The sequence below is a fragment of the Pieris rapae genome, chromosome 9 (assembly GCF_905147795.1).
Source record: "Pieris rapae chromosome 9, ilPieRapa1.1, whole genome shotgun sequence".
In the NCBI taxonomy this organism is placed as follows: Eukaryota; Metazoa; Arthropoda; class Insecta; order Lepidoptera; family Pieridae; genus Pieris; species Pieris rapae.
Genome location: NC_059517.1, coordinates 3,256,362 through 3,271,829, shown reverse-complemented (window position 1 = coordinate 3,271,829; position 15,468 = coordinate 3,256,362). Strand labels below are relative to the sequence as shown.

Genomic DNA, 15,468 nt, shown 5'->3' with positions numbered 1-15,468 from the left:
ATTTTAAAACAAAATCATACATTCATATAGAAAACCGACTTCATAATAATTAAACAATTGTGTATTTTTTACCCTTTTTATATTTTGCTATATATGGTAATTAGCTTGTTCGTTTATCGTTACATTGGTAATTCGTTTACTAATTCGTCTAGTTGATAGAATAAGCTTAATACATATTCATATAGTAGTTACTGACAATAACCTTTAGAACTAAGGAACTGTTCTAAGGCGTCCGCAATACTTAGTGATACTTGATCATTTAAATTATGCATTACAAAATATTTTACGTTAACAGCGAAGCTCGGACAAATTAGGGTTCCACGATGGACCGGTGGTTATAAATAGCTGAATCAATACCTCTCGAGCCGAGCAGACTTCCTGCGTAGGATGTCGAGCTCGTGACCTTATCTGCATTTATACTTAATCATAATATCTTCACATTTTTCTGAAGCACCTCCCAACTCCGTTTAAATAATGACAGGCCATGAATTATTATTTTTTCCATCAAATATTCCGTTCCAAAGGAAATTGAATATAATTTTGGTTCATATTATACACGTTGAAGAAAATAAAGAAAAATATGAATTTCAGTAATACAATGTAAGATTGTTTAAGTGTAGTATTTACAATGTTGTAAGTGTATACAAACGAAAAAAGAAGTAATGTCGAAGAACAGGCCATAAACTTTGAGTCACTTTTTTTGATCATCATCATCATCATCATGTTTTCAAATTTTACTTTAAGATCAATTTTCCTTACAGTCTAAGGATTCAACTATTTTGAGCCTACAGTATCAGAAAAGGTAAAAATTGTCGTTCATAGTCCATCTTGAAGTAAAACAAGATTTTCTCAAATAAACCTACTTTTACCGCTATAAAAAATTGTAAACTATCCCAATTTATCATTATGGATAAAATTCACTAACAGTACGCGAGACGTGTCCATTCAAGCCGCCATAAAAATAGGTTCTCAAAGGCAACAAAGCTTTGATTTTCAGGTAAAGTTTTCAAATTTTCACGAGTTCTTATTTTACGAGCAAGATTTTTTTACCACATATAGAATATTTTGATATGAATATACAATATTAACATTAAGCTAAGAGCTCAGTGTTGCCCGCTAATGCGGACGCAGGCACTCATTAATTCAGGAGAGCGGTCGCCACAGCGACCGGCGCTGAAAGCCCTTTTAAATATAACATACTATCTTGTAAACACCCCGTTGATATTAACAGACATGTTGCGGATTCAGGTAAAATAATTAGATCGTGTGCCCTTGACTTAAGATAAAAAGGAAAAGAAAATTGTTCTGTATATTATATAAATGACCTATGATAATAATCGTCAAACTATAAGAAATTTGTATTAACGCTTTCGCATAATCGCCATATTCTTAAATAAACTGATCTCGTCTTATTACACGGCTTTACTTAAGCACTATTTTGTCTCATTTTATAACAACATAAACACAAACTTTCAGGAAGAAATGAAAGACAACTTTAAACTATGTGTGGAAATAAGCCTGATAGTTATTTTTTTTATAACTAAAATGCGAAATAGATGAAGAACTGCTTATTACCTTATGATATGATAATGATATTAAATAAATACCACCAACTATCTCTAAAGCATGTGTACGTCAAAGAACGATGGTTAGCGTTATCTAAATTTAATTTCGCATTTACGAAACAAAGTTTTGGAATGCTTTAATGAAATTCTGTGTAGTTAAGACCAAATATTTACAATATAGATTTAATAGTCATTATCGTCTTGTTGTTTTCTTGCGGTTGTCAAGGTCAATTATAAAGGCAAACCTAAAAATATAATTATATAGTGATATGAAATCTAGACGATAAGTCGGGTTCATACGACAGGTAATCCGCGTAAGATCTGGGCTACAGCAGAAGCTATATCATAATTTATTAGCTAATTATTCGTTAATTTCGTTTCATGAATAATACTTTTACAATGGATTCCTAGCAATGACCTACTTGGTAGGAATCTCAGCTTGGAAGGTAAATCCAACTTATCTCATAAATACAGTTGAGAACGCCTATAAAGGTTTATTCAAAAGCACAAAATTAACAATGGAATCAGGATTGTACAAAGCGCTAAAGAATTAGGTCTTGCTGAGCTAAAATTATAGGAGTAATGAGAGCGTAATGTGATTGATGAAATAATGTAAGTATTTACTTAGCTTGAAGTCTGTATTTTTTACAATTTAAAGAAAATAGAATCACGCTATCTTAAACAATATACTGGATTTCCAGTAAGCATTAACAGATATTCGGAATGTGATTTAGTTCCGTATTTGGCTCAACATTGAGAAGGTAGTTCAGGATAGTTAATTTAATGTATATAAACTGTGAGCCTTTTTTGGCAAAGACTAAATAACAGTTATAATTTTATGTCCAAACATAATAAGGAAAGAACTGTGAAAACCCGCTTGGATATAGGTTTAACGTTTCTGATAATACTAGATTGTGTAAAAAATATACGAATACGCATAAAATATTTTTATACATATATTATAAAGTTTGAATAAAAAAGCACACAATATTTTATCTTAGAGTAAAAATAAATGTTTGAAATTGAAGGAAAGGCATCCCGAATTATCTTACGACTGGTAAGATAACATTTTGCTACAAGTTGATTTTGTTACATGCATGCGGATCACTTTTTCCCGATGTGGTAGTAAAACCATATTTTGCCTACAGGATACAGGTAAGTAAGTTAAGGTAAGAGAAGTCAGTCAAAAACAACGATTGTCATGACAAAACATGAAAAGGAAGAACTGCGCCGGTTAATTTTACTTTAACACTTTGGAATGGAAAGGATGGAAGATTTCTTTACCAATACTTAAAATATTTCGTACGAAAAATCTCAAATTAAACATTAATATAATTAAATCTGATGATGATCTTATTTCTTTTCATACACAAATTTACAACAAAGCGGATTTCCAATTATGCCTACGGCGATTCTTTACAAAGCTAGGAAATGTCCCACTTGTAGTCCTTTTATTCGTTGTAACATTTCGATTATATAGTTTCATAAGCCGCCCTGGATTCCGGCGCGATGTAAATTAGGTGGGAAATTACAAACGAGCCACGTTTCCTGCCTACTGTGCCAGTGTCGGGTAAAGAGTTATTGTGACACGGATGTGATCCAGCTATTTATGTGTTCTTACATATAGTTATATACTTACGTATCGTTAGATAACTCTCGGAGGAACATATACCAGACTAAGTAATAGTTAAAATGTATACGGTACTGACTTATAATTTTATAAATTACGTTTCTTTAACTTCAGTAATGAATAAAGTATAATAAATTTGTGAAAAAAAAAATCATCAAAGAACTGTCGCAAATGGACTGGGTGCGTCGCCAGTCAGCCGTGTCTTCTCACGACACTCATAGCCAATGACATTGCGATTGAGGACACAGTGGGTTCGTGACCTGCTTATACTATACCTATCCAACTAATAAACTGATAGTAGGTTTTTTATTTCTGATATAAATATATGAACTTATGTATATGTAATAAATAAAAACAAAAACATACACACAGAATACTGAAAAATATTCTTATCTGATAAGAATTCTTGTGAAGACATTTAGGCTACTAGAGAGGCCAACTCACTATATTCTCATTAAAATTAAAAATTTTAATTCATACAGCACTTTGCCAAACTCATTCTAATATATATAAACATTTTTTAATATCATAAGTTTATGAACAATTATTGTTAAATAAGCTAAATTACAGGAGGGCCTTAGAAAAGTACATATTTAAATTATACAAGGTTATCTAAATGGTTAATTCAAATATGCATGTACAAGAGAAAGCCAAGGTACATATGTAGTGGTGTTAACTTAAACCATTGTTAATTATACAACTTATTATTTACATTTAATGAAAATACTTTATCATATAAATAGTAATGTGTATATATAATTGATAAATTTAATTTATCTAATTTTAACAGATACAAAGGATTCTAAATGAAAAGAAAATTATGCCTTATTATCATGTACCATGCATATTTTACACAAATCAACATTTCAAGTGTTTTACATGCACTGTAAATGCTAAAAAAGTCAAAACTACAACAACATAGCTTAAAACAACTTACTGGTTATATTGACTATTACTTATACTGTTATTGTATTAGGTAATTAATAAAAATGTTATCAGGTGTTACAATGACTGCTTTTTACAACTAAATATAATGTAGTGCCTTCAATGATGTTATAAAAGGTTTTGACTAAATAAGTTTTTTCCAGTAATGATGAGTGACAAACATTCAATTTGTAAATTAGTGTCTTAAGAACTAGGTAAGTATAAGCTATAATTAATTTTTATAGGTTTTATACCTGAAATAAAAATAAATACATTTATATCATTATAAGTGTATGAGCGCTGATGCATTCAACACAAAATCCTTGCCAATAACAGATAAATATAGTCATGATTTTAGAGCATAATAGTATTTTTTTAAACAATATCTAACATTATATATTGAAATAAAATTATTATAAATATGAAATTTTGAGTACATACTAACTTATCATTGAGACCTATAAGAAATTCCTACCTGAGTCCTGATAACTAATTTGTATAACACATTTCACACTTTTATGCAGTTTAATTTATATATAGTGACTAATACAACTTAATTTAAAATTGCCAAATCTTTGCTGAGCAAGTACTGATAAGACACATACTTTCAACATTCAGACATAATCAGTTCATTTACATTGATATTGTTATCTCACAGGGCGAAATATTTTACAGTGAGTTTAGCATTTGCATAGAAGGCCGTTAAAACATGCAAATCGAGAATAAAGACGTATTCTTAAAATAGTTGGCAGTCACTGACCTGAGGTAAATTAGCCGAAATCTGCCGGTGCAAAGAATCTCTTTCCTTCTCAACTTCTTTCAGCCGTAATTCTGTATCACCTAACCGCTCCTGAGTCTCACGCAAACTCTCCACCAGCTTATCTCTTTCGTCTAACATAGACACCATGAGTTGCTCGAAGTTCGCATCCTCTCCAGAAAATTGAGAACTCCGTTGACTGATACTGTCTTCAGATATCGTAGGCATCACGTCGCACATCATATTCCACATTTTAATTTACCATGAATCAAGAAAAACTATCGTACACGACACACTTACTACGACCAGCTAAGATTTAATCACCAATTTACTACAGTTTCGGCACGAATGTTACCTAAAACTAGCGCACAAAATACGCGAGCGTTCTTTTACATTGTCTTTATATTCGTACAAACTTTCAGTCAATATTTTGGCATACATTATAGTTCGATAATCTAGTAAGACACACCTACAATGTAAAATTTTAAGATTCCATACTATCGCGGTTCAAGCGGCATGTCTGCCATCTTGAATTTAAACGTCAGTCATCAAAAATCAGTCGAATGTCGAATAAGAATAGGTAAAAAATTAGGCTCTCGCTGTCACAGTCATAGATTATAATAATACATCATGAAAATTGAGCCAGTTTAAAAACATCAATGGCTAGATATCTCTAACTAAATTAAATTATGATAAAGCGATTAACATTATTTTAAATGTAATGTTAATCGCTTTATCCATTGATAATTAAGTGATATGATATAATTTACAAATCTAATACTAGATATTTTAATAAGTTGTACAGTAAGTATTTAAAAAAGAATCAAAGTCACCCATTATTCTTTACTGCCAAAATATTTATTTTAGAAAGCGAAAGCCACAAGCTGTTTCTTGCCTATCATAGGATAATTGACAGAATTTTAAAAACCATTTCAGAATACTTATTAAAGACTATGGAATCTATATAAATTGTTATGTTTAAGTCTGTTTTGTATTGGCTTGAAAAATTAAAATTAAAAATTCATATTTTTAAGAACCCCATAAAATGGTCCTCTGGGCAAAATGGCGTTGCAGTTTGCACCAGTACCTGTGACGCACGATGCCTTTAACACGTAAACAAATGTCAAGTTTTTTATGGTAATTAACATTCTTTATTTAAATGAAAAACACCTCCAACTAAATTAAACTCCAAGACAGAATAAGGATTGTTAGATAAGAGACGACATATTATTTACAAAAAAGCAGTTCGATTTAATAATCTGTGAATAATAATTTATATTACATTTGAGAAGGTTTTTAGTTTTAGGTTCATTGTTCAGTAGTATTTATTAATTGTATATTTGTGTGTTGGAAATAAATATGTAAAAAAATGAGTATAAGGATTTAAACTTCAACTATGACACTAAAAATGTCATGTGACTGATGTATCTAACAATATTTAAAATTTTTAATTTTTAATTCAACCGATTTTACTTCATAAAATATAATACATACGCATGTATTATTAAATTAAAACGGAATATTATTAAAAAAGTGCCTTAGTACAGCGTAAATAATTAAATGAAATAGATAATAATCAAAATATGGCCAATCGTCAGTTATTATTGTTTTTAACTCATAAAAATTAATCGTCGGGAAATCATTCATTCAAATGATTTTCAAATGCTTTGACGGAAAATGCCTATTAGTAACAGATAGATCGCCGATCAAGTACGACTGTACTCAGTATTCGTCTCTTATCTGTTCACACTTCACAGTTCTCCCTCATATAATGTACTCTGTGATCTGTAATATATTTTTCATCAGTTCAGACTTCAGAGTTAGTTTTATTAATCTGAATTCTGAACTTAAAAATTCAATATCAGTTTGCATTGTTCTAATTAGAGATTTTTCTAACTTAATACGAGCTTCTGTGTCATGCCAAAGAAAAAAGGACATAAAAAGGCCAAACGTACGTGTACGTGTACAATTTGTTAATTGGAATAAATAACCCTAATTTTGGTTTCAAATTTTTTTAAAGTTCTGTTTAGCATGTTAGGTCTTTTCTAAGCGATTATATGTTTAGAGACAAACCTAAATTTGTTATTAGCATTGGCTGAGCCTCTGAAACAGTTTTTCTCACTAAGTATTAAATAGTTAGTTTTATGATAAACCTATATTAAGTGTGTAACTTTTTGGAAATATGTTTTGTTCTTAATAATACTTAATACACAATTATTGTATTAGCTGCTCAATTAAGTGTATTAACTATGGTGCTCATTTCTAACTTATTTTGTAAATTTTCATTATAGAATTATCAATTTCTCAGCTTATAAAAGAGAATAATCATGAAGATAATATTGTTAATGAGGGAGAGAAAGATCAAAAAAAGTTGAAAACTAAAAACCTTCACAAACCTCAAACTGATAATGGTTCAGTTTATCCAGAAATTGTATGGTATTTGATATCTGCTTTTATTGAACCAAAAGACATTCCTACCTTCTCAGCTATCAATAAAGCAACTTATTGCATAACTAAACGAGAATCCTTTTGGTACTCAATATATAGACGATACTGTAAAGGCCACAAGCTTTTACCTGAAAGATTGCATATTGATGAGACCTACAGAGCTTATGGATTGCGTCAAAGAGTAATAAGAGCATTATATTGTACATATGGAGACTTTGTGGAAAGAGCTGGAGCGTATGAGGAGTATAAAATACCACCAGATAAATTGTTAAAACAAAAGTGTGTTAGCGTTTGGTATTCCAAGGGTCAATTATACTGGAACATATATATTAAATTTAAGAAAAGTGTAATAAGGCCATTAACTACATTTGAAGATGAAGGCAGGGTTTGTGCCAACCCTGAAGAAGACAACATAGTTCTTCAGGTCAATTTTTTGTATACTATATATATATTATAAATTTCCTGTATTAAACTTGTTTTTGGCTTTAGTACTAATCTTATAACTTTATTATTTTAATTTTGTTAATACACTAATTTGGAGTTGTATTGCTTATAAATGGAGTAATATTTTCTTACAGATTTGTAGCAAACATGTCTACAACATTCCACCATTGATGGGCATGACTTTATCAAGTTTTTGTTTGTCATATATGTCACCAGGGCTCAAACTTCAGTTGGGCTTTAGAAGTCCTCCCGAGGCCATTTCAAATTTCCAAGCATTGCGTCACGTTGTACTTGACACTGTTTGTAAGTGGAATATATATGAATGGTGGCATCCAAAATATCCACATTTTGAAGTTAAGCCTCCTCCTTTAATGAAAGATGAAGAATCCTCACCAATTTTAGAGGTTGACTTTTTTGATTTGACTGATGAGGATTAAATGGTAAGTACACTAATCTGAACAAGAAATATTTCCATACATGTTTTTTTATTAAAGTATTGAACCAACATACTTTGTGGACATAAAATTTGGCAGTAAATTTATTTTGTGAGTAAATATTAGTCTTGTCTACAAGTAAATTAAAAAATTGATCTTATTAAGGATTACACTATTTGCCTTAAATATACGAAGAATGTTTTATCACATTAATGTATTATGGAAACAAAAGATTTAGAATTCATTTTTTTGTTTACTTTAGGTAAAGTAAGAATACCGTAATTAGAATTATTATAAATTGTTTTAATAAAAATATTCTTTCAAATATACATATGTTGTTTTATTTCTACTTAATTTTGTCATCACATAAAATTTTATCCATATTTCTTGTTGCTTGGTAAATTATATGGTCTTTAGATAACAATGTCAATTGTATATAATATTATTATTTTTATACCAATCAATGAACTCTTAGGCTGTCTACAAGTGATCTTATTTCGTGTTACTTTAAAGTTTGTTAAGTAAAGTTGAGTAGGTTGAATGTGGGAATAATTTGAAGTATTAATAAAAATTTAAGTATCTTAAGTAGGTTTAATTTTTTTTAATGAAGATTAGAAATCAAGAAAATAATTATTGACATACAATTAAATATTAATTTGGAAAGAGGGTAGAAACTATAATTCAGTACATGACCTATTGAAATATTAGATTTTCTTTAATAATAATAATAATTTATTTATTGCAAGTACATATATGGTACAAAATGTTACGGTGGTACAATCGTAAATCGTTCGCAAATTCTGCCACACACAGTGGCGCGCAAATTTATCTTAATTTACATTTTACATTATAAGAGACACTGCTTATATTATTATCTGTATCGTATATATAATACTTTATTGAATTTGTATAAATTACAATGTCTCACACAAATAATCATTTCTTGAATAGTAAATTTTTTCCAAAAGTAATGCACTAAGTCGCTATTTAAAGACTAGTCGGAAGGTCTTTTAATTCTTTCGGTAATCTATTGTAAATTTTAATTGCCATACAAAAGGTGTTTTTCCGAAACAGTTCTAAATTTATTGTTCTTTTTCTCTTTTTTTCTCCCCATGCCTACTTCTTACTTCGACTTCTACATTCGATTTAAAAATATCTATATTTCTGTGTACGAATAGGGATATTTCTAAAATATAAATACATGAAAGAGATAAAATTTTAAGTTTTTTAAATAATAGAGGCATGCAACTATCAATCCAATTTGCTCCATTAATTGCTCTAATACATTTCTTTTGGGCCTTAAATACTCTACTCACTTCGACGGAATTTCCCCAAATTATAATTCCATATCTAATTATAAATGCAATACATATATGCATGATAAGCGGCTAATACCGTAGCATGGTTTACAGTTTCCCTTAGTCGTTTTAACACAAAAACAAAACTGTCTATTTTGTTTTGTAATTATTGTATAATATGTGATTTCCAACTACAAAATGTATCTACTTATAATAAATTTATTTAATTTTAATGCAGAGTGTCTAATCATCCTTAAGATGTTTGTTTTTTCTACTGTTGACACTCACGTCTGACCTTTAAGGCGTTATTCCTATATCAAGTGATTAGCACAATTGCAGTACATTAGTATCTGGTGAATCAGGCGGTACACCGGTCCTAAAATGCTTCTTTTCTATATTGTAACTATATTTTGCGTTGGCTTGCAGGTATGTAATTTTGTAATCTTAATAAGCGTAATTAAAATTTTCCTATGTTGAAAATTTAAAACTATACCAATGGTATTTGATTAAAGCAATAGATTTTTATAAATTAAGTTAGTATAGCAAAAGCCGTTTCCCAACCGTGAGGTATCTTGCGTTTGAAACCTTACTGTTTGTCTATGGAATTTTCCTTCATTAGTAATTAATACTCACATTTTTTTTACTCGGACGGTGAAGCCTGAAGGATGACACTAAAATCAAACAGATATTCGAGAAGAGATCATCAAATCTAGCTCTCAGAATTCAGAATGACTAAGACCCTTAAAGCGATTAAGTGTGACTATTATGTCTTAATACTGCAATAATTAATTCGTATTTTATAGGTATGTCAAGCCGAGGCTCCAGTAACTCCACCAGTTCGTTGCGGACCTATACCCAGAGCTGTAAGTATCGAACTGATTTAAATAAATATTTGATCTGCTTTTTTCATAATCTCCAATCTTTTTCAGATTTTCACCTGCTTGAACATGCCCAAGGTGGTGAAACCAGGAATTGCTGAACAGTGTAAAGATGTCCAATCTCCCCATGTAAGTTTTACAACTATTTAACGCACGACATTGTACCGTCTTATACGTTAGCTAAGGATACATTGATTGAGGATTGTCAAATGTTTTCCATAGTTTTAATTTGCTTAACTCGTTTTAGTGCGCACGAATGACATGCCTTTTCGAGAAATCCGGTTGGCTGGATGGAAAAAATATTGATACAGCGAAGATAAAGGCCTATCTTGATGATTTCGCTAAGCAGAAAGCGGCGTGGTCTGCCCCTATTGAGCATGTGAAAGAGACCTGTTTGAGCGGTGAACTACCCGCACAGGGAATACACCTTGGCTGTCCTGCATATGATGTGATGCAGTGTGCGCTTGCAAGTTTTATAAAGGTACCTAAGAAATTTATTTTGGTATATAAAAACTGTGAAAAATTATTAACTATAAAATTGGTTGTGATTAATTTACACACATTACCAATATGAAAAAATGTTTATTATATTCTATTTGAGATAAAATATATACAGGGTCATAGGATCGTATTACGTCACACTATATCGGGTAAAATGTTCATATCATTTGTTAAAAAAAACAGTAAAAAAAATTGATTAATGTAATTATTATTTTTTTTATCTTATCTATAATTTAATTTACAGAACAGTGAAGCATCTGAGTGGTCAACAGCACCGAATTGCGAAGCTCCTCGCCAATTCGCAGCCTCTTGTCCCATCTGCCCTTCTGATTGCTTTGAACCTCAGATACCGGCTGGATCATGCAACGCATGCCTTTCTTTACCTAGGTCGCCATAAACTGCTGTTTGATAGACTTATAATCATTTATGGTTTAATAATTGTGTAACAAAAAATATTTCGTAGTGTATTCAGATTATATCTTATTAAAATTACATGAATTGTATGTTTGATGTTTTATTTCCGATTATCTCTATATATTATCAAAACCTTTTACGACGACATCGTTTAGAAGAACATACCGGTTATATTGACCAGAATCACACGTACCGTCATCGGCTGTAACGACTATCGGTCTGTACGACCAAATATGAGTAGCATTTAAATTTTTTTATAACCAAATGTGGCGTTTGTGTTTTGAGTGAGTTTAATAGCTATGCAAAAATGAAGGATAGAGACACATGTACCTTTATATTACGTAAAATATAAACCGACCTCAATTAAATGTTTTTTTATAAAACGAAGATAATTTTAATCAATTTTATATTGCTCTTAGGGAAGGAGTAAATTCCTGTTTGAATTTGTAAATATCGCCCAGTTCTTAATTTAACATTTATAAATTACCATCTCGATAAGTTTATTTAGACAATTTATTTATACATGTTGTATATTTAACCACAAAATTAGAAATGATTATGTTTGATACATAGAATTAAAGTTATTACGTCATAAAAGTATTGACCAAAGACGAATCCTTGGAATGCATAACGGAATTCCCAAATATCTGCTTTGCTGGTTCCAGTAGGTACAGGAAGCCTTTACGCATGCGCTCGATTTGCTTCTGCGTAGCCCGCAGTATCTTAATATTGGTTGACATATCATGTCAAAAACATTCGTTCCCTCCGGAGGTCTTGACGTCATTAAGAGGTCTTAATCTTCCAGTGTTTGGGGAAAGTCATGTAACGAGCGGTGAGTAACAAGTGTTTTATTCGTAGTCGAACAATCTAATTAATTTTTCCTACTTCCTAAGTAATTGCAAGGTAAGTATTTCGTCAGGCGCATAATCTAATCCTTTTTTATTATATTAGGTCCTGAAGGTTTAGGTCGATAGATCGTCCTTGGTCTTGAATCTATATTTAGCCTGAGATGGGGAAGATCATAAAATACCAGATATTGCGCGTGCCAACCATGAACTTCAATTAATTTGATCATTACCAATTTAATTGTTTCCTCCTAAATTATCATAATTAATATTCTTTAATTTTTGTCTAATAATATATATAGTATATATGCATGAGAAATAATGCAGACTTTTATGTATATTTAGTTATAACTAGATATTTCCACTATTCCTATAAATTGTCTAGATATTTCCACGTATTTTTATCTCAAATCTAGGTGTCTAGAAGTTTACCTACATTAAAGTCAGTTCGCGTGATTACTGCCCACTTGGGAGCGAATGTCCTAATGGTTTTTACTTTCATCGTTATTGGTTTTATGCTGTAAGGTATAAATCAACTAAATGGAATTTTCAATTTTTTCTCACTTCCAAGACATATTCTTGGAATGAGGATACATGTATACGAAGGATTAGTTTTGTTAAAACAATAGCTCGAGTACATTTTAGATATTTGACATTTCGATTATCGGTTCGTTTATCAGATATGAGATAGTACGCGTCAATAACATTCAGTTAACGCTCTGTTGATATATAGACTGGATTAGATGTTTATTTTCAATAATTATGAACTATTTATTGAATGTTTTTGTTGAACGGATGGCGTAGAGTAGCTCTTTCGGGAATTTTGTAAACGTTTCTGACATTCATAAGCATGCCCTAAGTCGCATCTAAACTAAATAAACGAATTTTGATTTTTGTAATTCGAATTATAGTTCAAGTAACTATGGTTTATTATTTACAGGGGTGAAAATCAAATCGAAAACATGTTTGAAGGCGCAGTGGCCGGTATTCTTAATCGGCTCTTGGGCAAATATGTCCAAGACCTCGATACTGAAAATCTTAATGTTGGCATCTTTAGTGGAAATGTTAATTTAACCGAATTGAAGCTTAAGCCTGAAGCTCTGGTAAGACATACCATAAATTGTAGAGATAATAACCAAATTTGTAACATCTTTCAAATATAGAAATACCTATTCAGATTTAAGCTACGTACTATACATATATTTTTAAATTAGTTAGAATAATAAACATGGCTCTTATTTCAGTACGAACTAGATCTCCCAATCGATGTGAAAATCGGTACAATTGGAAAAATCAATTTACAAATACCATGGTCGGGTCTGTACACACAGCCTGTGGTTGTTCACATAGAGGATGTCCTCATACTAGTCGGCCCAGCTATATCTAATAGCTATTTCGATCCAGAACGCGAGAAGCGTCTAACAAGAGCAGCGAAACGGAAGATCCTTCAGGATTTAGAGGCTGAGAGTGAGATACTTAAGGGACCTCAGAACTTCTTTGAGAATTTATTTACAGCTATCGTAAATAATCTTCAGATTTATATCAGGAACGTGCACGTGAGATATGAAGACTCCATCAGTTCTAAGGATGGGCCGCTTGCGTGTGGATTGTGTTTGCAGAGTTTGTCTATTGAGACTACGAACAGGTTAGTATAGTCCGCCATCACGCAAAACTGGTCAATTATGCGCCGAAATTAATACCGACAAGCAGGGGTGGATCTACCTTACTCTCTGAGCTGCAGCCCTGTTGATACAAAACGCCCCCAGCCACTGAAAACAATAGGCGATTAAAAAGAAAATCTGATATTAAGAAAATCCCATCATAAGGTTTTTTTAATTTCAGATATTTTTTTAATCCTTGAGACTGTGTTTTGGAATTATATATATGATAAGCCTTATATGATGATAGTTTTAAGGTGCAAAAACCACGTGATAGTAGTATAGTAGGTTGTTAAAATATAGCAAATCTAGATTGTATCAATGGTATTTAGAGTAAATTAAATTGAATTGAACTCACTGCTTTTTATTTAAAAGCATCTGAATTACATCGTTTTCTCGTAGTAAAATCATGAAAATCATTTTGTTACATTTCTATCAAGATTCCATAAATATTATTTTCAGCAAATGGAAGCCCGCGGTAACACCCGCTAACGCGTCCACGGTATATCAAATGATGCGTATTGAATCTATGTCTCTTTACTGGAATCCAACAGCAACGGCGTTAGATGACAGGGAGATAGCCCATATAACTCCAATGCAGTATTATAATTGGAAGCATTATATGCTCACTGGATTAGACAAGTTCTCGATGCATCACGAGGACTTCGAGTTTCGTAAGTATTGTAATATTATTTTTTATCGCCAGTCATAGCTGTTAATTAAGAATTTTAAACGAATCAGACATACATATTCGACAGTAAACAATAAATGAAGAAATGTGTAAAATTCCTAACAAATTTTCAAATTCAGAAAAAAAATGTTGTTAATGTGGACAAAACTTTCATACACAATGACTATAAAAATATTTTATGTTAAGTACCTGATCTCGAATTATCTAAAGAACATTATAATGTTTTCTTTTCAGTTTTAAAACCAGTTACTTGCAAAGTAAAGGTTCTTATTAACCGGTCTGGAGAGGCGCGAGTCCCGCGACTTTTGGTGGACGCGGTGCTTCAAGACAGCGCTTTACAGCTGTCAAGGCGGCAGTATCTCTCGATTGATAACCTCCTGGCTTCGTTTAGAAGGATACAGCTTAATAGGTATATCATACACAATAATTTCTATTTATTTTTGTGTTACCTAAATAGGCTAAGGGAGCCGTTAAAAGAAATTTGATCTTTTACTTTCTCGGTAAAAAATATATATTACCTAACTAGCAGACTCGGCCAAGTGTTGGTGTGGCCAAGGTTTTTGTTATATTACATAGTAGTAAACTTTTCAAGGAAAACGGTAGGAGAACTTTTGTGAAACGTTGGTACTACTAAATTTATAATAAACTAGCTGAACTGGCAAACGTCGTTTTGCCATGTATATCATTTATGGCTATTGTGCCTCACTCGACAGATAGGTATACTGTGTCGTATAACTTTTTTGTAGATATTTATAAGATCTACAATTACTTAAAACATTTTATGGTTCTATCTTTAATAGTTTAGGCAGGGTACGCAAAATAAGTAACTTTTTTGGTTGATTTTTTACACCTTGTGTCCGAAAAACCCTAATATCTTACGGAACCCTATTTTTGTTCAAAATGAAATTCAGCCTATGTCACTCACGAATGATGTAGCTTTCCAACAGTGAAAGAATTTTTCAAATCTGCCAAGTAGTTTCG

General features: G+C 31.3%; 4 protein-coding genes across 15 annotated transcripts in view; 3 read left to right on the top strand and 1 right to left on the bottom strand.

Annotated features, from left to right (window-relative positions):
- Positions 1–5,430, bottom strand: part of LOC110999682 (liprin-alpha) — a 68,288-nt gene extending 62,858 nt beyond the window's left edge. For 6 of the 9 annotated variants that reach the window (XM_045629480.1, XM_045629484.1, XM_045629481.1 and 3 more), the window contains exon 1: positions 4,880–5,429. In XM_045629480.1, coding sequence (XP_045485436.1) covers positions 4,880–5,128 — 249 coding nt within the window. In that variant the 5' untranslated portion in view covers positions 5,129–5,429. Of the gene's footprint in view, positions 1–4,879 lie in introns of all 9 variants that reach the window. The other 3 variants (XM_045629483.1, XM_045629488.1, XM_045629482.1) reach the window with 2 other exon arrangements.
- Positions 5,431–6,627: 1,197 nt separating this feature from the next.
- LOC110999735 (putative transmembrane protein 183BP) lies at positions 6,628–8,497 on the top strand. 3 transcript variants are annotated; one of them, XM_045629597.1, is made up of 3 exons: positions 6,628–6,827; positions 7,185–7,748; positions 7,903–8,497. In XM_045629597.1, exons 1-3 carry the CDS (start codon positions 6,648–6,650, stop codon positions 8,203–8,205), a joined length of 1,047 nt encoding a protein of 348 aa, XP_045485553.1. In that variant the 5' UTR covers positions 6,628–6,647; the 3' UTR covers positions 8,206–8,497. The 3 variants fall into 3 exon arrangements, with proteins under 3 accessions (XP_045485553.1, XP_045485552.1, XP_022124638.2); XM_045629596.1 differs by having other exon boundaries at positions 6,628–6,833; XM_022268946.2 differs by having other exon boundaries at positions 6,683–6,827; positions 7,168–7,748; positions 7,903–8,496.
- Positions 8,498–9,796: 1,299 nt separating this feature from the next.
- Positions 9,797–11,382, top strand: LOC110999711. The gene is made up of 5 exons (XM_022268910.2): positions 9,797–9,926; positions 10,304–10,363; positions 10,430–10,507; positions 10,626–10,859; positions 11,124–11,382. The coding sequence occupies exons 1-5, from the start codon at positions 9,882–9,884 to the stop codon at positions 11,274–11,276; spliced, it is 570 nt and encodes a 189-aa protein (XP_022124602.1). The 5' UTR covers positions 9,797–9,881; the 3' UTR covers positions 11,277–11,382.
- Positions 11,383–12,040: 658 nt separating this feature from the next.
- The window catches only part of LOC110999761 (vacuolar protein sorting-associated protein 13A), a 32,782-nt gene continuing 29,354 nt past the window's right edge, over positions 12,041–15,468 (top strand). Inside the window, exons 1-5 of one of the 2 annotated variants that reach the window (XM_045629350.1) lie at positions 12,041–12,125; positions 13,079–13,241; positions 13,383–13,783; positions 14,259–14,470; positions 14,722–14,896. In XM_045629350.1, coding sequence (XP_045485306.1) covers positions 13,101–13,241; positions 13,383–13,783; positions 14,259–14,470; positions 14,722–14,896 — 929 coding nt within the window. In that variant the 5' untranslated portion in view covers positions 12,041–12,125; positions 13,079–13,100. Of the gene's footprint in view, positions 12,126–13,014; positions 13,242–13,382; positions 13,784–14,258; positions 14,471–14,721; positions 14,897–15,468 lie in introns of those variants that run through there. The other variant, XM_045629349.1, reaches the window with a different exon arrangement.

Bases quoted from the DNA above. Each gene is read 5' to 3' on its own strand.
- LOC110999735 (XM_045629596.1), top strand. From the start codon at position 6,648: ATGTACTCTGTGATCTGTAATATATTTTTCATCAGTTCAGACTTCAGA. The intron at 6,834-7,184 runs GTACGTGTACAA...TCAATTTCTCAG, and splicing joins TAAAAAGGCCAAACGTACGT to CTTATAAAAGAGAATAATCA. The intron at 7,749-7,902 runs GTCAATTTTTTG...ATTTTCTTACAG, and splicing joins AAGACAACATAGTTCTTCAG to ATTTGTAGCAAACATGTCTA.
- LOC110999711 (XM_022268910.2), top strand. From the start codon at position 9,882: ATGCTTCTTTTCTATATTGTAACTATATTTTGCGTTGGCTTGCAG. The intron at 10,508-10,625 runs GTAAGTTTTACA...AACTCGTTTTAG, and splicing joins AAGATGTCCAATCTCCCCAT to TGCGCACGAATGACATGCCT. The intron at 10,860-11,123 runs GTACCTAAGAAA...TTTAATTTACAG, and splicing joins CGCTTGCAAGTTTTATAAAG to AACAGTGAAGCATCTGAGTG.